We start from the raw sequence: 25930 nt of genomic DNA on the forward strand, positions 1-25930 counted from the left end.
AAAAGTGAATTATTTCAGGCTTTTTGCTGTCTAAAATTTATTTTGCCACTTGCGTGCATTGTGGAAAAAGCAAGAACAGCTTTTCCTATTTTTGGGATTAAAGAGACTAAGGTTTTATCTTTGTCATATGCAAACTTTGATGAACTTCTTGATTCTTGGTAAGAATAAAACTAGGAGGGATCTCCTTTTTATTAGTCCCTACTGTTCCTACCATGGTCAGTTTAAGGTCAGTTAGCATCATATCAGCAAGTGGTACAGACGAAAACCAATTGTCCATTGTAATGTTCCTATTTGTTCTGTGAATGGTCTCAGAGTTCTCACATAGAAAGTCGGAACAAATTCTTGAGCTCCTTTTTCAACTCTACCAACATATGGAGAACCATTTAACATGTAATAGTTTCTTGCATCGCATAACATAATCTTCGAACCATATTTATCTGGTTTATTAGCAATATAAACTCTAAATGGGCATATTTCTCTGAATCCTACCAGTTGCTCATCAATAGTACACAGATCAGACAGAACAAAACTTTCTTTGCAATTAGCAATGAATTTATCCCACAGTTCACGGATGTGTGCTAGAGGATCAGTGGCTTCTCTCCATTCTAGAAGCTTTGTCATCGAATCCTAGACATAACGTAAGGAAAACAAAACGAGGCACAGACATGGTACCGGTAGCTCTAAATATTCCAGTGTCAAAAGTGACGGATCATAGTTCTTCTGTAATGTTTTTTTTAGTAGGTTATTTTATGATGCTTTATCAACATCTTAGGTTATTTACCATCTGAATGAGATGGTGATAATTCCGGTGAAATGAGTCCGGGGTCCAGCACTGAAAGTTACCCAGCATTTGCTCATATTGGATTGAGGGAAAACCCCGGAAAAAACCTTAACCAGATAACTTGCACCGACCGGGAATCGAACCTGTATTGGTTTGTCCACACTTCACTTCCTGCCAGGTAACACAAACCAATAAACGCATTTATTTCCATTGTATTCATAGGACCAATATAATGGGCAGTTGGGTGGTAAATTGGAGCATGCCTAGATATTTTTTCGTTGGTATGAAGAACAATGAGATCTATAACAGGTTCCACAAAGAAAATATTCCAACTTTCTTCTATTGTAATAATTTTCTTTGCTTCATCTTTCAGTCCCGGCATATGAAGTATAATATTGTGAGCTGAAGTACGTCCACGATGAGAAGGAGTTACTACAGACCATCGATGTCAATCTTTAACTTTCAAAATAAATCCTTAACCTTCAATATAATTGTGTTATCGATATTTGTTGCACCGTTTTTCTTTTCATTGTAACTACTGGCTTCGCCCACTTCTTCGTCACTCTCATATTGAATTTCAACTTGTTCAAGATTGCTATCACTTACAGGAGCATCTTGAACAGTTCGAACTTCACTACAATCAACTGAATCATCTCCTAACAAGAGAGGAGCAATCTCCGATTTGTTCATTTTACTTGACTAACTACAACTGAATTAGAATGCTAACAGAAACATACAACAATATTCCTAATTCAAATTGTGTGCATAAATGTGACTAACTATTATTTTCCAATGGTAGGATAAAAAGAGAGATTATCTGAGGAAAAAACTGAATCGTGTAGAAACAAATTGTAAGAATAAGAACATCACAGATTAATATAAGGGCATAAAGGAATTTAAGAATGGCTATCAGGCAAGGGTAAACATGACCAAGGATAAGAATGGTGACTTGTTTGCAGTTTTGGGCAACTACCAAATGTACAATAAGGTTCAAGAAGAATGTCTAAGTTCCAGAAACAGAACAGTGTGCATGCCCGCATACTTGAAGCTCCAGTTCACAATTAAATCCTGTAAATGTGCTGTAAATGTGTAAATGTGAGTTTGGAGATAAATGAAAATTAAACTTCGGACCCTTATTGCAAATAATTTTCTACACAAATAAAACACATCAAATGCTAGTATTCTTTGATTTTGCACACTCACTTATATAATTTAACTTCTGTGTTCATCTGGGGAACAAAATTACATCTGCACAAAAAAAAAAAAAAAAAAAAAGAAAAAGAAAATGACTTATCACCCTTTACCCGAATACCACGAATTTATAGCTTAAGTTGTGATATGACAAATTAAATGAACTTTAAATAAATAAGTCACGAATGCCTCTGAACAACTTCAGTATTTATCACCTTGTATAACTGATCCTTATCCCTGTTCACTGCTATGATAGGAACATGACGAGGAAGAACGCGCCCATAGGAGAGTCTGAAGTCACAAACGGTGCCAGCCATAATAACCAAGTCAGCCTCCTTCAGGGCATCTTTCCGCTGATGTCTCATCTGAAGAGGGCTATTCTTACCCAGCAAACCTCTTGACATGCCCCCAAGATAACACGGCACACCAAGTGCCTCCACACTTCTGCGGATTGTATGGACGTCAGTTGGTGGTAATGTTGCCTGACTTCCAAGCAGAAGCAATGGACGCTTTGCTCTTGACAGCAATTCAGCACAAACCTGAACTAATGAGATACATACAATAAAAAAAATTTAATAAATAAACATGTCTTAAATGAGATGCAGAATTCCTCAAATTACAAATTCTATTACTCAGAAGTTAGAATAACAATGAATCAATAATATTACCATTTGAGCAATTCCAGAATTCCAGCGGTAACAGACTGACAGTAAGACTTATTTCATGTATAATGCTGTTACTAAAACAAAAGGATTGCAGTTATAACTTACAAAATAAAATAATTATATTCATGCCTTTATTGTTATATAAATCTTAATATATAAAATTGAATGTGGGTATGTATGTATGTATGTGTGTGTGTGTGTATGTTCTCTATACAAATCTACATGCTTCGACCGATATGTGCCAAAGTTTGCACATTTAATCTTCATAACCACGAGAAGAACATAGGCTACATTAAAATTGTGCAAATGGAAGTTAAATTCATTAAAATTATAAAAAATAAAAATAAATAGATCAAAACTTCATGCATAATATTAAAATGCAAAATCTTCTACAGTCAATTGTTTTTTATTGTCGTCTGTTATATTCAACATCGACTTTCACGAGGCCATGGAAATTTTAACACGAAATTAAATTACATTGTTGTTACAGATCATGAAGGCTAAAACTAGATAATTCATACAATAAGTATCTTTACGCAGTCCAGGACAGTATTATGAATTCCTCGATGCAGTTTTGTAGATAGTGAGCAAACTGTTTTATACAACTGAATTCTAGAATTCTTTGAAACTACAAGGATTGCTACCACATAATTTACTTAATATTGAATAACCAATAGTACTATTGTGAAATATTGACCCACCAAAATTATGCACGAATAAGAATTGTGTGAAAAACTCAAACGAAATGTAATAGAATTGGCAATATTAACTGCAAAAATAAAAGGAGATGTTTTTATTCCACGTATTGCTAGGATACTCATTCAACTGTAATTTCAATGCCACAAGCATTTGTAATGGCCATATTAAAATGAAGCTCAAGGACAGTTGCTCAAAGTTGCAGACATTAACTTAAAAACTGCGTGTTTTTCACATCCTCAACTATATTTTATACAAGAAGTGAAAAAAAAAAGATTTTACACATATCAATAAGCAATTCAACGATACTTTTGTCATGTTGCTAATGTGGTATGTGAATGTACACAAGCCTACTGAAAATAACATTGTATTAATTCTCAAAATATTGTTGTTCAAATTGCAAATTTAGTATGTTAAGCGTTGTGGAAATAAAAATCTCTTAATTTCTAAAATACCGGTAGGCCTATACGTTTCTCAGAATATTAGTCTTTATGTTAAAAATGACTTATTGCGAGTTTATATTGTATCTGTATTCTGTGTGTAAAATTAGAATTAATATAATATATTCTGAATTTATGAGATATAGTTTCAAGTTATATTAAAAAAAACTGGGTATGATATAAGTGGGTGTACAGCGTTCAAGAGGTAAAAAAATCTTCCAATATAAATTAAATTATATATGTATATATTGATTCAATGCTGAAACTGATCAGAAAGAGGAGAAGGAATTATATTTCCGTTGGGTTTTACTTTGTTTATAGTTTGATTTTTCTATTACTTTATTTGTATTTCTGGTGGTGCGGAAGAGAAGGCCTAATGGCCTTAACTACACCAGAATAAATAAATAAAATAAATAAATAAATAAATTTAAAACAACAGTTTAACGTCAGGCACATGATGAAATGTTTTCTTTTCGGTACCTGATTTACAACTGTTTTAAATTGAGTTAATCCTGGCAGGCATTTGGCTAAGGAGTTCATTAATTCATGTAAGTGACGTTAAGTAAAGAATCATCTTTATGGGCGAGGAATGCTTAGTAAAGACAATTCGTTTTGGTTGTGTATAGTTAGGTTTCCGAGATTTTCGAAAATTTAATAACCAGTTTAATTAAAAATAGAAGCAGAAAGGAAAACCCGGGCAACGCCGGGTACTTTCAGCTAGTACTTAATAAGTAGTTCTTTTTTAACAAAAGGCTTTGGTAACAGACTGACAGGGATGTCCACCCAAAACTGCGTAGCTAGGAGAACGTAAACAGAACTCTCTGAATTTATTTTGAACACAAGCTCTTTCAACATTATATTTATAACAATTGAATTCTGCTCATTAAAAATCAATAGTTATGTTTCTTAATTCACACAAAACTAAACTGAGTAATAAACCGACACATCTTATTGTTAAAATCGCCAAGACTCAACAAAATTATCACATTCTAATGGCATACTTACTGCTCTTGCAAAGTTTTCTTGAAATTTAAACTTCTTATTTATCCTGAAAGATAAATTGGTCCATGAAAACAAACTTTTTTTTCAACAGTATCTTCTTCACCTGGTCTAGACCAAAAGAAATCATTGACAGATAAATGGAGAAATTTAGTTTTGACTCTGTTCCCACCCACTAAAATAATGCGACCAATATAGAACTGCTCAACATAATGGATCGAATAATATTTTTCAGTTTCAAACTGCTGGACAAAGCTATCAGTGTGCAAGTACTCATTACACTTCAAAGTAACGCACTAAATCATGCACAGCATGAATACCATACCACTGTTCATCTAGAAGTGGTGTAACAGGATTGATGTCAGCTAGAGGCACTTCACATACTTCAATTTTGCTTTTTGTTTTTTCTCTTGTAAGAAAAGTGAAGAAAGTCGTGAGCACATTTTATCTGAGTTTTACTAGTGAGACCTAATTCGCGTATCTTCGCTTGACTTCTCCTCCACAGAATAATGCCACATCATTTGTACTTCTGCTTGAAATGTGAGAGAGCCCCACCGACGTTTCAATAATAGAAGACAAATATAAATGCAGTGCATATTTGTCATGTTCAAAAGATAAATTCGACTTTTCCTCACATTCATTCACAACATCAGTAAATATTGTAATCTGAGCAGATTGAATTTCATCCTGCTACTTACAGATAAAATTTTCGGAAAAATCAGTGTGCAGAACATCTCCATTATTCAGATTGTGAATGGCATGTTGAATGCCAAATGCAGTTTACGCTTACTAAATGTGTGGTACAAAAGCTGTGGCACATACAGTTTGTAGTATATGCCTCAATAGAAAAACAAATTTAGACCTAGAAGTATCAAATGTAGAAAAACTGACACTTTACGCTGGGAATTTTTCACTAAATAGTTCATATGCTTCCTTGAGAGTTGTTAATAAGTAACATTTCTGGACACTTTTCCATACAGTTAGACAGGTGCTTGCCATGAAATTTAATCATGGATGTACAGGAGTCTTCACCAGCTGATGCACTGCTGCTCTCTGCTCTCATACTTTAAGCCCTTCCTTTCTTGCACGTCATTTGCGAGGTGTGCAGGTAACCCCACTGAAGTGCCTTCCTGTATGACTGCCGTGTTGTGATGCTAGTGTGCTAATCCCACTTGGTGTTTCTTTTCAAATTGATTAGATTTCTTTAATGGTCTTTCCATTCTTTTATAGTCTCTGTTCTTCTTCGTCGATAACCTCTTTCCTCTGTCACTCAGTTGGTTTCTCTTAATTCTGTGGGCCCCTGCATCTTTTCTCCTACCTTCCTTAAAGTCCTTTTTCCTACAGTCTTTATCTGTAATTTGCTTGCTTTTCTGCTGAACTCAGCTTTCCCATGCTTTTTCATAATGTATTTCACTTACGTTTTAATTATGTATCTTCAATACAGATAATGTAATTATTGTTTGAGCAGTGGGAGCAATTTTGGAGTATTAAAAAAGATTCCCACCTAATACAAAAATTCTGTATCACTCAGACATGGTTTGTCCTAAGTTTTCAATGGTTCATTGAATTTCCTATAATTTTCTTTTTAAAAACATTATTCTCTTTCACTCGTAAAAATGGAGAATATATGATTTAGCCATAATCTGCATACCAAACTTTGGTTCTTTTGTGCTCATATCGATGAACAAGTTACTTATAAAGTATGAATTGCTAAAAGCAGGACTGAGCAGTGACGGAGTGAGGGGATGAAGTCACTACAGCGTACTTGTAGCAATACAGACAGGAGTGGAAGTTCCTACTGAACCACTACTTCCTCACGCCCTCCATATACTCTCTGCATTCCAAAACTGCAGTTGTGCTGTGTATTTAAGGTAAGTTCGATAATGCTGAAAAATATAAATTCTTCCGAATTATTTGAACCCCCAAGAAAATTGGCTACAAGCCATCAATCATGCAGTCAGGCTGTCTTAAGAGAATCCTGCTTGTTTACATTTCATCATATATTAGCTTTACAGGAAACTTTTATTACTATTCCGATAACAGATTGACAGCAATAGAGAAAGCAGTCTGAGTTTTAAAATTATGTACTATAACTGGAAGCCTGTTGGGTCTTGTTCACTTTGCACAATAGCACTATAATTATTTTACTTCCACTTACCCTGTAATGAACTCGTAAGTATATACATTAAATTTTCGTCACTATTTCGCATAATATCACATCTAATATCTTTGTCAGTATTTAATTAAATTTTGGAATTGAAGAAAATTGAGTAACATATTTTTTTAAATATACACAATGCTATTTTAGACTACATGTAATTTTAAGTGCTGCAATGAAATGTGTACTTTCAGACTCAGGGTAACATGCTTCTGGAATTGCTCATTTATAGTTTATTTTAGTATTTAAATGACACACAATTTACTAAGGAACAAAACAAGATTGGCACGCAAGGGGCATCTTTATAATCCGAAAAGTAAGTACTGTAACGTGATTTTCGTTTATAAATTGTACAGTTTAAGGGCTAAACCACACTGCACTGCTGATTGAGACTGGAAACTGACGCAGACAGCTTGCTGCAACTTGTGCCTGTCACACGAATACACTATGCAGACAAAACATTTTTTGTTTGTTCCAAGCGGGAAGAGACAGCCAGAAGTTTTTTCATATCTACTTGTTTGCAGCAGTCAAAATCCAGCTGACTGTGTGACTTGTCTGCTACAGTGTTATCGGAGGTGTTTGAAATAGCTCCGTAGTAAGAAAATGTTACAACTGATTTATTATTTTTGGTACAGTATAATTCAAAACATGAAATAACAATTGCAGACTTAAATATATATCGACGGCTGAGAAGTGATACCTCTTATCTACAAATTTGCAAGTGAATAAAAAAAAATATTAAAAAATTAATTCCTCTCAAAATAGACAAACTTTTTGTATATGTTTCTGCCTTGCAAGCTCTTCTACTCGAGGACAAAATATCAGTTAACTGTCTAATTATGTGAACATAATAATAATGCACAGGTAGGGCCATAAGTCACGTTATCCCTGTATTCAGCTGCAGGCTGCTGTGGCAGAAGCATTCAGGAATATAACAGAAAATTTTCTTCGCAAAACCTCCTGTCAAACATGTCATGATAACGGCGGAGCACACACAGATCTTCTGGATAAATGAGGCGCGCACGCACGCACGCACGCACGCACGCACGCACGCACGCACGCACACACACACACACACACACACGAGTCGTTAGTTGTGAAATAAACAAATTTGCAGTGGGGGTAATGTCGCTTATGGCCACGCTGTAGTTAATCTAAATAATAATGTAGTTAAAATAAATGATAATTTTTGTAGGTAGAATTATCACTTCTTTGCCACTGATATATTGTTTAATATGCAGACTAAGAAAACACAATTATTATATTAATTGTACAGAAACAAAAGTTATTGTTTTCATATACATATCGGTAATCTGAATCAAGACAAAGTAATTTTTAGGTGAAGTGTGATGCTAAGAAGCTCCTTGTGTGAACAGAAAAATGTCCGGCTATTTACAATTTTATAAGGATTACAGGAAATGTGTGTTTGGTAATGACTTGTTTGCTGCAGTATGTATTGAAAATGATTGAAACAGCAAAAAATATTTTGTTTCTAGCAGCCAGAAAGAGTTTGTTTTCCACAGTGTCAACCTTAATGACGGTAGTGCATAGCACCTGTCCCGGGAAGCTAAGCAGTGGAACTGGAAGTGGTGTATGGACCGAAATATGATCACCAAAAGATTTTGTTAGGTGGAGTGGAACCAGTCTGCTTAGGAACTCTTCAATTTGTAGAAATTAATATAAAACAAATATATTTATAACTCAAAGTAAGACATTTGAATTCATTTCTACATTGTAATGTTCAAGTACATACCTGCAAATAATTTTGTATAAATTTACAGTAAACAGCTACTGTGTGTTCATTGTAATCTTTTACAGCATTATTATTCCATTTACAAACATCACCTTTTAAAAGTTATATGAATGTTTCAATATTAGATCTTGCTTTAGTGCTTCACTCAAGCAAGAAAATGAGCCTGTGACTAAGAATATACTACTAGATACCCAACAAAGAATAAAAGAGATTCCATATGAACATCATCATCATGTAGATCTTAACAATTAATTTTTCTTAGCAAAACGATTTTACATTAATATTACCATCTCATTTGTCAGTTCACACTACATAAAAAGAATTGCAAAGAAAATTGTCTGACAATTCTTTTGTGGAACACTAATGTGTTCAAGATTTCAAATAAAGACCTAATAATTTGTTTACATGATTATAATTATTCATATGCATCATTCCCAGATAAATTTACTCATAGTTGCCGAATATGAACACAATTAGTACAGAAGTTTAGGGAAAGTCAATGACAGAAAACAGGTGAATGACACTCAAAACCACTTCTTCAGTATTCACATATCAACAACGTTAAAAAAAAAATAACAAACGCAAATTTATTCTGCATCAGAATATTTTCTCTTTATAATTTACCTAAACTGCCTAATGGAAAAGTAAAAATTAATTAACATTCTTATAACAATAATGGATTGGGTTTTTCATCAGTGCTGAGTACTACTTATGACATACACAATACCGAAGTAATTAGCAGATTTATTTATTCCTATTGAACTATAAGTATAAATCTGCGGTTGAAGCGCTTGGACAACATAATACAAGAAGGAAGAAAGGTCTCAAAAACTGGAATGATGAAATTGCAAGATTAATTAAACAAAAGAAAGAAGCATATCTAAAATGGTTAAATACAAAAGCAGAAAATGATAAGCTGGAATACAAAAGACCATGTGCCATTACAAAAAGGGAGACCGACCAGGAAATTACAAAATGAAAGTTGGAACAAGTATATAAGTGACATTGAACATGAAGTCTATGGAAATGTTAACACAGCATATAAGACCATGAAGCATTTAAACAAAGATCAAAAAGACACAGCAAACATATGCCTTGACTTGACACCTTAGAGAGAAGGGGAGCAATGTTGTCATGTTGCCCATCTTTAGTGTAAGCGAGCGCGCTGCCGATAGAGTGCAGTAATGAATGGCTGACATGAACACATTTCTAACCAATTTGTTGAACACTACGCATTGAAATTTGAGTACATTATTATTTTTATTAGCCTATAATAATAGAATAATAATAATAATAATAATAATAATAATAATAATAATAATTAGTAGTAGTAGTAGTAGTAGTAGTACCAGCATTCTTCAATGTAAATACCATTAGAAAAGTGTCGAAAGGACTGTAAACTGTAAAAACAGTTTTAATTTAATACAAAGCCTCTACTTTTATGAGCGTTGGTATTCTTCAATGTAATATTGTTAGAAAGGCGTTGAAAAAATTGTAAACTGTAAAAATATTTATAATTAAAAATCTGCACGGCCTTTTTCTTTTCAAATATTGGTAACAGTGCTCTTATTAATTTTAACACAAGCAACAGTTCTCATTACGACTTGTGCCAAAGGTAAAAGAGGCCCGCCATTATCTTTTCTCCTGTCAAAATACTCTCTTACATAACACACCATCTCTCGCGCTTGACTCTTTAACGGGGCACCTTGTCCAATATTCTTTATTCTCCGCCTGCCTTTCCTTCCTTCCTTCCGACATTGCACAAGTCATCTATTTAAAAACTCTAGCAGAAACTAGAAAACACACACTCCACCAATGACAACGAAGATAATAGTGTAATACAACTAAATAATATTTTTAATTCGCACAAAGCACACGTTAACCAGCCAACTCAGTCATTCCGGCCACTGTATTCACCACTAGCCCCTGGTATTCACGTGCAACTTGTAAACATAGACAAGGCAACACCGTCCCGTTACCATGGTTACGTGTCTCTTGTGATTGGTTGATTTGAATGGTTGCCATGGTAACATACTAAAGGCGCCATTTGTCAGGTCGGAAGTTGTTTTGGACAGACCATAAATAATATTCCTGAAAATGTCTGGTTACAACATTATAAAGATCTGTGGATCGATAATACCAGCATTAATAAAGTCCCACATAATAATATATCTGAACCCCAGAAGTAAACGAATCAGACTACTTGACAATGAAAGAACTCGAGGAAGTGTTGCTTTCATTCAAAAATAAAGAGAGTCCAGGTACAGATAGAATTAATATAGAACTATTAAAATATGCTTCCATTGAATTTAAATCTAGATTCCTAAATCTACTAAATATATGTTGGATAACGTGTGAGATACCAAGACAGTGGAAAGAAGCTCAAGTATGTTCTATTTTTTAAAAAAGGTGATAAGACTGATTGTAACAACTATCGAGGCATAAGTCTTCTTAATACTCCTTATAAAATATATTCTAAAATAATAGCAAGAAGATTGGGAGTAATTTCTGAAACATTATTAAATGAGGATCAACATGGCTTTAGAAAAGGAAGATCGTGCTCAGACTGTGTTTTCATTTTGAAACAAGTAATAGAGAAACACAGAGAATTCAATTTGTCAACTCATATTCTATTTGTCGATTATACAAAGGTTTTGACAAAGTTCCCAGACAAAAATTGTGGGAAATAATGCATGACAAAGGGTATCCCAGACATCAAATAGAATTAATAAAAGAAATGTACAATGACACAACAATATGCATAACTAATACCAATGGAAGAACTGAACTAATTAATCAGGGAGTACGTCAAGGTTGCCCACTGTCCCCAACCTTTTTTAATATATATATTGACAATGCTATAAATCAGTGGCAAAGACAATTAGGTTATAATTTTCAATTGGGACAAATTGTTTTAAATTCTATTTTATTTGCTGACGACCAAGTAATCCTCGCAGCTTCTGAAAAACTACAAAGAAAAGTATTTCAATTACAAGACATTATGCTACATTACAATCTACATATCTCAACAAACAAATCAAAAGTAATGGCATTTGAGGTAAATATCCTATTAGATCAAAAATAGTACATTTCTACATATCTCAACAAACAAATCAAAAGTAATGGCATTTGAGGTAAATATCCTATTAGATCAAAAATAGTCCTACAAAACAAAACAATAGAGCAAGTAAGATGTTTCAATTATTTAGGATGCTTATTAGCTTATGAAAAAGAGAAAGATCTAGATAATAAATTATCAATGTTCCAGCATATGTGCGGAACAATTCAAAGAACCTTGCATAACAAAACCAGGAAAGAGACAATGATGAGATTCTATAAGGTTTTGGCAGTCCCACTTCTAACATATGGAAGTGAAAACTGAACATTAAATAGATCTGGAGAAAGGAAGATCGAAATGGCAGAAATGCACTTCTTAAGAAGGATAGCAGGATACACTCTAAGGGATCATATTTGCAATACCAATATTAGAGAATAATTACAAATATATGAATTAGTAAATAAATTGACAGACAATAAACTAAAATGGTTTCAACATATAGATCAAATGGAGACATCTCGACTATCAAAACAGGCGTTACAATATAGACCTAGTAGCAGACGTTCCATGACCAGGTGGAGGGATATGCTGTGAGTTGGCACAGGCTTATAGCCTAACCTTGAATCTCTTGTTTCATTTTTTGAGAATTTACCTCTAAAGTGTTGTACAAATAGTTTAAGCTGTTTGTTTCAGAGCATTTTCAAATTTTGTAAATGTGCCAAGTAAAATAATTATTGTTAAAAATGGCAATTTTTGGAAGATATGATGCATACTTACTTCCAGAACTCTCTTTAAGACAAATGAATTAGTAAAAACACTGAAGCTACGAGCTACCTGTTGAATCTGAGGGCCCATGTCACATGAAATAATCCTGTGCAGTTTAAAGCAACGCATACACACTCAGGACATGAAATGATCAAATATAGGAAAGAGCAGAATATTTTGTTATATTACAGTGAGGAGCATTTGCATATAGCTCAGTAAGTTAGGCTGCCTATAATAATCAGACGAAGTTAAGATGCTGATAACAAAAACAAACATTACATTTCCTATCCTCAACACTACTGCGTCAAGAAGAAAGACAATACTGTTGCACAAGCACAGTTTACTTAGAGACAAAGTTCACTTCACTTCACTTCACTTGCTATTGGCATCCTTCACCTTTCTTTTTCTCGCACTAATTCTCCACCACACCAACTCCTTAAATCATTCTGTTTCTTCTTGTTATTATCCCCTCTTTCTTTACCACTGCCCACTGGTTCTGTTTCACCTCTCCTTGACTGCCTCGCCATTGTTTTCTCCTCTCCTCTTCCGTACAGTTCCCAACTGCTGATTGCTAATCTTCTCTGGTGATAGTCGTAATACTAGTAGAAGCAGTAGCAGTAGTAGTAGTTGTAGTATAGTGTCTCTTGTATCCAAGCTTCCACTGTCTTCTATCTCGCCAGTCATCATCTTGCATTACTTCTCTGACACAGTCGCTCCAGGAGAGTCCAAGTCTTCCTCTGTTTCTTCCTTTGCATAGTTTCCAATTATATATTTTTAAGGCCATCTCACTTCTGGCTATTTTCTTAAGTATCCATACCAATTCAAAAGTCTGTCTTCAATAGTGTCTATTATATTAATATTCCCATTCTTTGTCTTATTAACTCATTTCTAATTTTTTCAGTTCTTATCACACCACAGCTATGCCTCCAAAAATCCATCTCCAATGCTTTTAATTTAATTTAATTTCTTTTCGAAATCTCCAATATCTCTGCACCATACAGTGTTATACTTTCTATGTTGTTGTTGTTTAGTCAACTATCCAAAGACAGGTCTGAATCTCACAAGTGATACCAAGAAGGCACTACTTATGAGGCAACTAGACCAGGAGATAATGGGGTAGGGTGGCCAGCTCCTTTCCCCCTCTATTGCATATATCGCCCACTAGCTACATATTACACTAGTCAGACTTCAGATGCATGCAAACAATTGTTCTTCCTCTGACACATATCATCAAGTGAGCTGTACATATCAGCCAGAACCTCAAATACTTTCTATAATAGATTTATATATTCTATTTTTAATATTATTCATAATGCTTTTGTTCCTAATAATTGTATGTAGCTTGATCAATTTGTTGTTTAATTTTATCACCACCACCTCCTCGACAAGATACGGTAGTTCCTAATGAGTAAAGACAGAAATAATTAAAAAAAAAAAAAAAAAGAACCATAATCCAAAAGAAGCAAATTTGAGATATTAAGCATATGGTGAGCGTATTGCAGTGGCCATCTACTGAATTAGTTGTTACAGGAAAAAACACCATAAGCCTATGTTATAAGAGTGAAAATTTTCAATAGTTTTCATAAAACAACCATAGTCTGAAGACTTTTTTTTTTTTTTTTTTGCGAAAACAATCATGTCCAGCCAGGACGATGGTAGCATTTACAAATATCCCATTCATATCACCTTGTGGTCATTGGTTGAGAAGAAACTGCCTTCTGAAGGAAGCACTGGAAGGAATGGTGATCGGGAGAAGAGTTTAGAGCAGAAGAAATAAAATGATAGACGAAATTAAAATATATGGATCATATGCGGAGACTAAGAGGAAGACAGAAAATAGGAAAGACTGGAGAATGCTGAGTTTGCAGTGAAAGACCTGCCATTGGGCAGAACACTATGAATGAATGAATGAATGAATGAATTTATCCATACAATTTTAAACTGCAGTAGATTCACAGTACTGCTTGTTATGTACTTTAGCACGTGAATTGTTGCATTAGTTATGGAGTCATCTTTAGGTGCAGAAGTAACCCCATGGAAGAAACGTAATAATAAAGAAAAAAATTATTAAAGGAGAGGCACACTTCAGCCACAACTGAGTATTATTTCTTCTTAAAAGAACCACTCTCCACAGCTACCTGCATTCACACATGTCTTTCTATGAGGCAATTTAAGTTATAAATGTACTTCAGTTTTCCCAAGTTTCTATAATACCTTAAGAAATGGCATGATGAATTTCATATTTGAAGTGTCAACAACCACATGCCAGATAGTTTTTGTTTCTCCTGAAAATTTATGTTTTTGGACTATGGTTGTTTTAATTTTTTTCAAAAAAAAAAAAACCTTCATTTGTATTAAATCATATTCAAAATATCTTATAAATTTATTTTACTATGTAATTTTTAAAAGCTAAGAAATTGAAAATAGTGAAATTTAGTGCATGAAATTTATTAATGTGTGATATGAGTGCGTTTTAATATTGTTTTAAGCAGAATATATTCCACACGAAAATTAATTTTTTCCCCCGTCAGATTTGATTCCTGGCCCATAGTGCAGTCTACATTATATGTCACTGTAACATCAGGAAGGCTTTTGATGATATAGGCCACGATCATTTGAATAAAGCTCTTCGATCTGAAGGAATTCCTATGAAGTTATGTGATAAAATTATCAACTTACAGTCAGGGAATTCAACTCAAATAGAAATTCCCCAGGGTAAAACTAAAGTGTTCACGATTCTTAGAGGTGTAGTGCAAGGGTCTCCTCTCTCCACCTCCCTCTACAATCTAGCGTCCAATCATATATTGGATGATCTTACTGAAGAAAGTATTTGTACACATTATGGTAAGACTCTTCATGCTGATTTACCTCCTATTACTGTGCTGAAATTTGCCAATGACACTGCCATCATCGATATATTCATATAGTATTAGTATTAGTATTTATTTATTTATTTAACCTGGTAGAGATAAGGCCGTCACGCCTTCTCTGCCCCTCTACCAGGGGATTACAACTATAATATGAACAATAAAATTGCAATTAATATTAAATTTACAATTACAATAAAAATTGAAGTACGACAAGATTACCTGATTAATGAAAGCTAGACATTTTATCATAGAAGTTAAGAACAAAGAATATTTTTGTATTTACTGAATTACAAATTAAACCTTCAATAACAAAATTCTACAGTGATGAAATTACCGCATATTGAAATATTTTGTGATAGATTAAGAGAACTATTTACAAGAAACCATGTCTGAACGAGTCTCAATTACTGACCAAGTGCCTAGTAAGTTTGCGTTTGAATTCAATTTTATTTCGACAGTCCCTGATGCTAGCAGGTAACTAATTCCAGAATCTTGGCATGGCTATTGTGAAAGAGGATGAGTATAAGGAGGTGCGATGGGATGGTATTGTTAGTATTGTTTCATGGCGAGAGCGTGTGTTCAGATTGTGGTGGGAAGAAAGGTAAGTGAAGTGAGACTATAGGTGCGAAGGAATAGAAGAGTTCAAGATTTCGAAGAGAAGGAGAAGTGAATGTAAATTTCTTTTCTTATCTAGTTTAAGCCAACCTATTGCTTCCAGGGATGGGGTAATATGATCATATTTACGAACATTGCTTACAAAACGTACACACAAATTATGAGCACGTTGAAGTTTCGTTTTGTTGTTTGTTGTTTATAAATGTATTATAAATTGTATTATTAATGAGTTAAATAATTAATATTGTTAGCTATGCGCTGTCTGTAGCAGCAGTCTATTTCTTTTAATTTTTTATATTTATTTGTTTCCAAAATTGTATTGTTAATAGTTTGCTATGCTCTGTCCTGTAGTAGCAGCCCATAAAGTCCGGGGGCAGTTATTGTTCAAAAATAAATTTATATACACTACAGAATCACTGCCACTACCAATTCAATTGCTGATGCTGCTACCAACAACGGCCCCATCACTGCTGCAGCTGCCAATGTCACCCCAATACTGCAAATTCCGCTGCCGCTGCTGCTGCCGCCGCCGCCGCCGCCGCCCCCACCACCACCACCACCACCACCACCACCACCACCACCACCACCACCACCACCACCACCACCACCACCACCACCACCACCACCACCACCACCACCACCACCACCAACTTCATTTCAAATTACAAATTTACGTTCTCGTGATCTGTTTCCCCCCCCCCCCCCCCCAAGTAAATCTCATTTGCTGGCTGTACCCTGGGATTGGTTGGACCCTTTTACTTTTTCATGATATAAACCACACATGAAAAGTATTTCACTGCAGTAGAAGAAGCCATGAGAATTTACAAAAAATTGCAACTATTCAGGAACATTATTTTAACAAAATGTTTTTCTGAGAATGTCATCTGTCTGGTACAACATTTTCTCCTTAAGCACTGGATAGATTTTTTCCAATGAACATTTAACATTTATGAAGAAGATAAGCACATGAAATTTTCGTTTATCACGGAAATATGACATTTAATTTGAATACATTAGAAAAGTATATATATATATATATATATATATATATATACACACACATATACATACATACATACATACATACATACATACATACATACATACATACATACATACACAGAGTGTCCCATTTATCTTGTGCACCTATTATAACTTTTTTGTTTGGATAGGTATTGGAATTTTGTTTTCGAGCATTATGTTAGAACGAGGGGCTAACATGAGTGTGGGGATTTGGTGCATGTAACTAACTACATTATGGTACAAAATACATGTGACGTCATCAATTTTTCAAATAGCACTACATACTTTAAGCATGTTACATTGGTTACACACATTAAGACGAGTTCAAAAATGTAATGCAATGTCACTTTCGTAATCAATAACAACAAGAAAATGAAACGAAAACGTACTTCTAATGTGATAATGTTATGCTTTGAGAGTCACAAAATATGCTCCAAATGGTGACCATTTACATTAATGTACATTCGAAGGCATTCCCCGAAAGACCGTATGACTGCCCAGCATGTTGCTGGCTGAATGGACACACAAGCCTGTCGAATGCGTTGCTGCAAGCCGTCTGATGTTGTCAGAATGTTCTGGTACACACTGTCCTTTACAGCTCCTCACAGGAATAAGTCGCGTGGCGACAGGTCTGGAGAACGTGCAGGCCACTGTACGTGGATTGTGGCGTCGACAGTTGTTGTGGTTTGTTTACATGTTAAGACAGCAAGCACACAACACACGACATGTACGGACGTCAGTCGTCTTTCATTTTGTGTAAGTTAATGCACAAGTTGAATGGGGCACCACAACAAACAGCATATTCTGATTGCATTCATTTTGCATTTTGTTGTTATTGATTGGAAAGGTGACATTGTGGTACATTTTTGAACTCGTCTTAATGTGTATAATCAATGTAACATGATTAAAGTATATAGTGCTATTTGAAAAATTAATGACGTCACGTTTATCTTGTACCATAATGTAGTTACAGGCACCAAATCTTTACACTCATTCTAACATAACTCTCAAAAACAAAAATTCCAATACATATCCAAACAAAAAATTTATAATAGGTGCAGAGAGAGAGAGAGAGAGAGAGGGAGGGAGGGAGGGAGGGGGAGAGAGAGGGAGGGAGGGAGAGAGAGACACACACTTACATATATAACAATACCGCAAATATTTTTTTTTTTTGCACTGAAGGCAAAGCATAAAAAATCTACATCATTTCTTTACATCAAATCAATGATTTAAATGGTAGATCAAGAGTAACAATTTGGCATATTCTCTACCCTGGTGCTTTGCACCAACCAGAATGATATAATGAAATGAAGGTGCTAAGCATTTTCTCCCATATTTGCAATATGTGTTCATAGTGTGTAGTTTATGTACTATATTGAAGATGCAAGATCGGATTTGGAAATAAAGTCATCCTTGAAATTAATGTTGCCTTCATCACTGCTATTACTAAGTGCACTTAAGTCACTCATATAAGATTTATTCAACCTCCAGATTTTAACATGACAAGATGACCAGTTGCCTGGAGAACTCTCATTAAAGGAAATACTTATTTTACGCTGAAAATGAAACTCTGAAAAATATACTACTGAAAAGTTATACACCCAAAATCTTAAGGAATAAATTAAAGAGTTGGATCAACTCTACCAATAACTCTGGCTTCACTGCATCCACAAGTTATCTATGATCTAGGCCTCCAGTTTTCATTGCAACACCACAACCTGAATCAGAGACTATCAAGGATGACGATTCCTAGTCCGTCTACGTGTAACATAATAATGATTTTCTGTAAAACACTTCCAAGTAACAGTTGAGATTAGGATATCAATTCTATGTACCAAATTAGAACTTAAATTAATGGTTATACAGATATGAACCTATCTGTTTTAACTTTCTATATATGCGCACTTAAAATGTTAACTGAGCTAACATGTTAACATCTGTTAATGTTGTTCATACCATATATTTGTTTTGAATATGGCAGAAAAAAATCTGCACATTATGCAACATTTTTGAGGGGAAAGATCTTTTGGGTACTCTGGGTCCTTTCCCTTTCCCATTTTTAATCCACTCTGAATAATCCTCAATTACAAACATTAGGTCAAATTGTGCAGCAGCAGCAATAAGTAATAATGTTATGTTATCACATACTTTGTTTGTCAGTAGCACGGCGAATTATTGCAGGTAATGGGGTCACGTCTCTTGGTTCCCATGCTCCGGCAAACAGATTATCCACATAGTTTTTCAAATACCTGTAATAAGTTAATCAGTCAACCATCACCAATGCAGTATAAGCCACATTTTATTTTCGTGCCTTCTTTTAGAAATTGATCTTTAAGATGGAGAAATCAAGGCCACATGAATTAAACGAGAACAAATGAGAAGATTGAAATCTTCTTGCATTCTTAACCATCATCTATCAGAGCAGCTATGGTGGATCCCAGAACCATTCTGAGGTTTGACTGGATGATTAATGTCTCTTCGAATCCAGTAGCAGTGAACTGTGTTGGTACTTGGAGTGTGAACTTCAGAAATCAGAAAAGCCTCTCGTTTCTAACAAGAGAAGAATTTGATTCATACAAGTCCATGACCAGTCACTTGGAGCTACTAAACACACAAATGCGTAGGCTAAGTATCTAAAACAAGAACAATGTCCAAGATTTTTAATTGAATTAAAAATAAATGACAAGTAATATTCACTGTGAGAATTAGAGAACACATTCTTCAAAATTAGCGTAATATTAAGGCAGACTATTATTCAATAATACAATGCACACTTGATGCTGTACCTAATGTACTTTCTGTAGAAAATGAATCCACGAACCTTAATGCTGTATAAAATACAAAGTTACTTCACGCAATTTCTTAGGAAAATTTTAATTAAAAACGTGTAACAAATAATTATTTCTTTCTTTTCTTCTTGAGGCATTACAACATCCAACATTAGACTCTCACAATGCAGACACAAGACACGTGACAAACAGTCCAGTGAAATGGAGACAAATCCCCACCCACACATGGACTATCTTACTGAGCCAATGAATATGACATAATGCTACCACGGGCTACATAAAAATATTTTATGTTACCACTGATACATAACTGTTAATGTAGTAGTTAAAACATGCCAATACCACACTGTGAGTTCGACTATCAAATACATGCAGGTAAGAAACTCACATTAACGCGAATACATAAATATATGAGGAGCTTGGTATCAAAGTTGGACAACTCCACTTTTGCTTTTTTTACAGGAGAGGCGAAAAACTAGATCCTTGGAAACCAATGTCACCCTCACATGTACATTTTTTTTAAATATTCGCATGGGTCATAGAAATATTTTTTTCAGTCTCAAAATGTGATTAAAATTAATATTCAGGTCGAAACTTAAGTTTAAAAAATGGAGTTGTCCATCTCTGAAACTAAGTCATGGAGTTGTCTGTTTTTGAAACCAAATGGAGCCATATTTAAAGTGGAATTGTCTGTTTTTGAAACCAAATGGAGCCATATTTAAAGTGGAGTTGTCTGTTTTTGAAACCAAATGGAACCATATTTAAAGTGGAGTTGTCTGTTTTCGAAACCAAATGGAGCCATATTTAAAGTGGAATTGTCTGTTTTTGAAACCAAATGGAGCCATATTTAAAGTGGAGTTGTCTGTTTTTGAAACCAAATGGAACCATATTTAAAGTGGAGTTGTCTGTTTTCGAAACCAAATGGAGCCATATTTAAAGTGGAGTTGTCTGTTTTTGAAACCAAACAAAGTCATAATTAAAGTGAAATTGTCTACTTTTGAATCTAAGTCTCTTCTAACTCGATTTCAAAGGAAATTTACGTAAAATAGTACTTATTCATCCACAAACCGATTATATAAACAATCAGCCACGTTGGATTCGCGATGCGTGATGGGAAAAGGTGGTACAAATGTAGGCTTCTCATTGGCTACTGAAGAAATTGTCTAATTTGAAACCAAGCCACATTGGAGTTGTCTACATTTTAATTTCAAAGTGCACAATTAAGTGCTATTTTCGCTCTGTTCTGTCCGTTTTTGAACTTAAACAGTTCCAGAATCGCATTCAGCACACAAAATTCCATGAGAAACAATCAATATCTCGAAATCGCAAAAAATGGAGTTGTCTAACTCCGATACTATGCTCCTCATGAACATGAACATAAGATTTGCCTTGTCATTCACAATGGCAACAGAATTCTAACATCAAAACAATAATTGAAAATGTGGCAAATAAAAATAGATGCTCCGACAATGAATCAGTGCAACTGTATTAGCTTGTATGTGTGGTGTACTACATTTGATGCTATAAATATTAATTTATTCCATACATGAAAGAAAAGAAAATATCTTATACAAATAATATATGAACCTACAAAGTTTATTTTTCGCATAACGTGGAAAAATATTATATTAATATAATTAAAGCCCCCATCAGATTTTATTTCACAAGCAATTTATTTTCTTTTGACAAATTATCTTCATATGATTTGTACTGCCATAAAGACAATGATGACTTTGAAACAAAATTATCAATTTCTCATCAAATGAATCCATTTTGGTGCATTCTGTGCAGTGCAATTGTGCTTTTCCTTGAATCACATCAACACGAACGTGAAAGCTTGGAGTTCGCAAATTCTAGAGTTAGTGTCTAAATTATTGTTCATGTTTATATTTATGAAAGTCATTATGAATGGATCCATTAAGTAATATGACTGCAAGTTTTTGTGTTCATTTGCATTTACTTTTCATTGTGAATGGGCCCTTATCTCACCAGTGATTCAGGTATACATGCCTGTAAACACACCAGTATAGCAGAAATAATACATACCAATCCCCTATTTATTTAATAGGATTGTGAAATTTATTCCCTTTTGGGGTTTTATGTCCCGTAAAGAGATAGGCCAACAGACGAAGTGACGAATTACAAAGCTGAATACAGTTTCAATGATTATCATGAACAGCCATGCCTAAAGATGGCGAGTGTAGCTATGGGTATTCTCCACACTACTGTACAGAGGAACAATGTAACAACATTCATATACTACTTGTTCCCGAATTTTAATTTTAATTTTTTTAATTTCTGGAGTATGTTGTGTGTGTGAGAGAGAGAGAGAGGGGGAGAGAGAGAGAGAGAGGGGGAGAGAGAGAGAGAGAGGGGGAGAGAGAGAAGGAGGGAGGGAGAGAGAGCGAGGGGGGGAACAAGAGTAATTAACCTGTAACTATTATTATCGTTGGGTCAATAATGACCTGGTCACTTTAATTTCTCTGATATGTGTACGAGTTTTAAAAACACTGGACTGCATTTTGAAACTTTTTTCTATTACTTTGCATCTGATATACAATTCCTAACGGATTTTTTGTGCTGAATTCGAAAATAATCTCGAATTTCTTCTAACGTATCAGGTTTTCATACAAATCATAAAAATGTGAATAAATGGAAAAATTATTTCAACAAGCATTTTGTGACGAAAATCTGGACTACAATTTGCTATTAACCATTAACAATCACATTCATAACCTTATCTTCAAATTTCTTCCTTTCCTCGAATGTTGTTCAGAGCAGTCCAGCATGTTACCACTCCACTTTCCTTGATACCTCATTTCCATTTATGTCTTGGTGAAATCTTTGACCTTGTTCCTCACTAAAATCTCCTAAATTATCAGAGAAAATAATTTAGATGGGAATGAAGGAAATGTACTTTGACACTCCAGCCAATCTGTTTGAAACTTTGTAACATCACTTTCATTTTGTTAATATAATTTGGGTCTATTTTATTTCCAATGAAATTAAAAACAACGTTTCTGATCGCATTTAATTCTTCCTTTACATTTCCACTCCCAGTATTCTCGAACTGCTTGTTCATCATCAATTTTCGAATTTGTGGGTCATACATACATACATACATACATATATACACAGTGTTCTGACAAACTGGCAGGCCTTTCACTGCAAACCCAGCATCCTCCAATCTTTCCTATTTTCTGCCTTCCGCTTTGTCTCCGCATATGTCGTCTATCTGCCCCAGTTCTTCTCCTGTTCAACGTTCCTTCAGTAGGCAGTTACTTCTCAGCCAGTGATCCAACTTATTCCTTTTTCTCTTCCTGATCAGTTTCAGCATCATTCTTTCTTCACCCACTCTTTCCAAGAGCTTCATTTCTTATTCTGTCTGTTCATTTCACACACTCCATTCTTCTCCATAGCCACATTTCAAATGCTTCTAGTCACTTCTCTTCACTTCGCCATAATATGTTTCTGCTCCATACAATGCAACACTCCACGCAAAGCACTTCACTAGTTCTTTTTCCAGAGCTCCACAGAAGATGCTCCTTTTTCTATTAAAAGCTTCCTTTGCCACTGCTCTCCTTTTGACTTCCTGGCAGCAGCTCATGATCAGCTTTAATTTTTTCATAGGTTAATGGGGCAAATTTAAAACAAAGGTATTTAAAGGACTCACAGTCTTTATATAGAGCTTTCAAAATTGTTTTTATACCTAATTTCACTCGTTTCAACATTTCTATACAACAATACTATCATTCTGTACTCTCACAGAAAAATGAGAACTGTTGACACACTTCACTTTTACATGACAATGAGTTGACCTGGTTGGCAAGTTGGTATAGCGCTGGCCTTCTATGCCCAAGGTTGCGGGTTCGTTCCCAGGCCAGGTCGATGGCATTTAAGTGTGCTTAAATGCGACAGGCTCATGTCAGTAGATTTACTGGCATGTAAAAGAACTCCTGCGGGACAAAATTCCGGCACATCCGGTGATGCTAATATAACCTCTGCAGTTGCGAGCGTCGTTAAATAAAACATAACATTTACATGACAATGAACACACAAGACTAAACCTCCAAGTATAAAACAACTTTCAAAGGGAGGTAAGTTATCTGACAGGCTGGATCGCACACCTGACCCTGTGCCAATTAACTCTCTCATGGTTTGTTTCAATAGCAAGGCCTTTAAAGATTCAATATTTCCTTCAATACATTTTTAAGACTTGAAAACTCTTGGATTTCAACTTTCTGTTTATAGATGATGTTGGCTGGAAACAGCTAAGAATCCTCAAGAATAAATAACGGATATCTTACCTGCAGTTCATTTTAAGCTACTAAAAGGATGGAAATAGTAAGACTGGGCTTTACTCAATACAGAAGAAAGAGTATTATTTCACATTTTAAGTAATAAAGTTAAAATTGTAAACTGTACTACCTTTCAAATAATTGTTTTTAACAAATGTCAAGTGCAGAAAAATGATGATTTACTATAGTATGAAAAATATTAGAAAAATACAATTTTGAATTGTGATAAATTCTGATGTGGTACACGAAAACAGATTTCATTTTTGCAATCAGCAAGAAATTCTGATTCAGAAACACTTTTTTTTTTTTTCAAAGCAACAAAATCCATGCAGACCAGTATAATTCATTGTTGTGTCTTTCTGTATGCTGTATCAGTTAAACTTGACTGTCGTCAGAACAAGTTATATCTTGCTCGCAAGGAGTAAGTCGGTTCATCAGTGACCTGACAATAGTAATTAATGCAACTTTCTTTGTGATAAGTGTTTTTATACTGTATTTTCTTTTGTGAATAATTGCACCATGTGTGAGAAAAATATTACTGCTTGGTTAGACAAAGTCTCTGACAATGATCTAAGTGATACAGAAACTATAGTAAGTGATCATGATTCACAGGAGAAAGATCACAGGGAAATAATACAATCCTCAACAGAAAATTCAAGTACAAGTGACCCAGATCACCAACTAGAAATATTTGCTGTGCTGGATGGTGAATCATACACATTAACAGTGGCGCTTCGTGAACCAGAATTAAGTACAGTGGCTGCTTGTGAACAAGTTTCATCTGCATTGCTACAACGAGAACCACACCCAACTACAGAACCAGAGCACGAACAGTGGAAGATCGTGAACCAGAGGTATTTCAAGCAAATACAGTAAATGGAGAAAGTGTTTCCGGGAAAAATAGATACAAATTGTTTACTGCACCTTTCCACAGTTCGAGGACCAGACAACATAATATAGTGGGGGTAAAGTTGTCTCAATTAAGAGGTGAAGCAAGAACGATTCATTCTAATGAACCAATGAATGACTTTTGGAAGTTAATTTTTGATGACAAAATTCTGAATTTGATTGTTAATTACACAAATCCTAAAATAACAGAACTTTATGCAAACTATGGTAAAACACCTTCATTCACTAGCAACATCAATACTGTGAAACCGAATGCTTTTCTGGGGCTACTGTACTTGAGTGGAGTTTTCAAGTCTGGCAATGAGAACACACAGGGTTTTTGGAATGCTGACAGTACCAGCAGAGATATGTTCAGAGCCACAATGAGTTTAGATTGGTTTCTGTTTCTTTTAATTGCAATATGCTTTGATGATCCTGCAGAGAGAGAACTAAGGAAAGAAAATGGGGACAGAACTGCCGCTATTTCAGAAATCTTTGAAAGATTTATCGCGAACTGCAAAAGCCAACTATGCACCATCTGAATTTTTAACTGTTGATGAAATGTTGGTTGGATTTCGTGGACGGTGCCTGTTCCGTATGCACATAAAAAGTAAACTATAGAAATATGGTTTTAAAATTATCTGTTTGTGTGATTCCAAAAGGCACTATCTGTTAAATGCTTTCATATACAGTGGCAAATGGAATTTTCCATATCCAAGAAAGTTGAATATTCTGACACACAATGTACACTTCCTGCCTGCATGAGTGACGTCACGCGCGGGTAGAAGCACTACTACAGTATAAGCTCGCACATGCGCTTGCTCTGTTTTACAGACGAAGCTAATGACCGCTATGCTTTCAGATTCCAGGCGACTAGTGCACTCTCATTAGTTATGTCATACGCACATTCAAACAGAAACGTAACTGGTGACAACTGGTTT

The 25930-nt window shown here is 34.8% G+C and overlaps 1 protein-coding gene across 2 annotated transcripts in view; it reads right to left on the reverse strand.

The window, feature by feature from the left end:
- Positions 1 to 25930, reverse strand: part of LOC138708222 (2-hydroxyacyl-CoA lyase 2-like) — a 67688-nt gene that overhangs the window by 20457 nt on the left and 21301 nt on the right. Inside the window, exons 6-7 of one of the 2 annotated variants that reach the window (XM_069838553.1) lie at positions 19163 to 19263; positions 2188 to 2516 (exon numbers count right to left, since the gene is read on the reverse strand). In XM_069838553.1, the coding sequence (XP_069694654.1) occupies positions 2188 to 2516; positions 19163 to 19263 (430 nt within the window). The remainder of the gene's footprint in view (positions 1 to 2187; positions 2517 to 19162; positions 19264 to 25930) is intronic. The other variant, XM_069838554.1, reaches the window with a different exon arrangement.

The sequence above is a fragment of the Periplaneta americana genome, chromosome 10 (genome assembly GCF_040183065.1).
Source record: "Periplaneta americana isolate PAMFEO1 chromosome 10, P.americana_PAMFEO1_priV1, whole genome shotgun sequence".
Lineage (NCBI taxonomy): Eukaryota > Metazoa > Arthropoda > Insecta > Blattodea > Blattidae > Periplaneta > Periplaneta americana.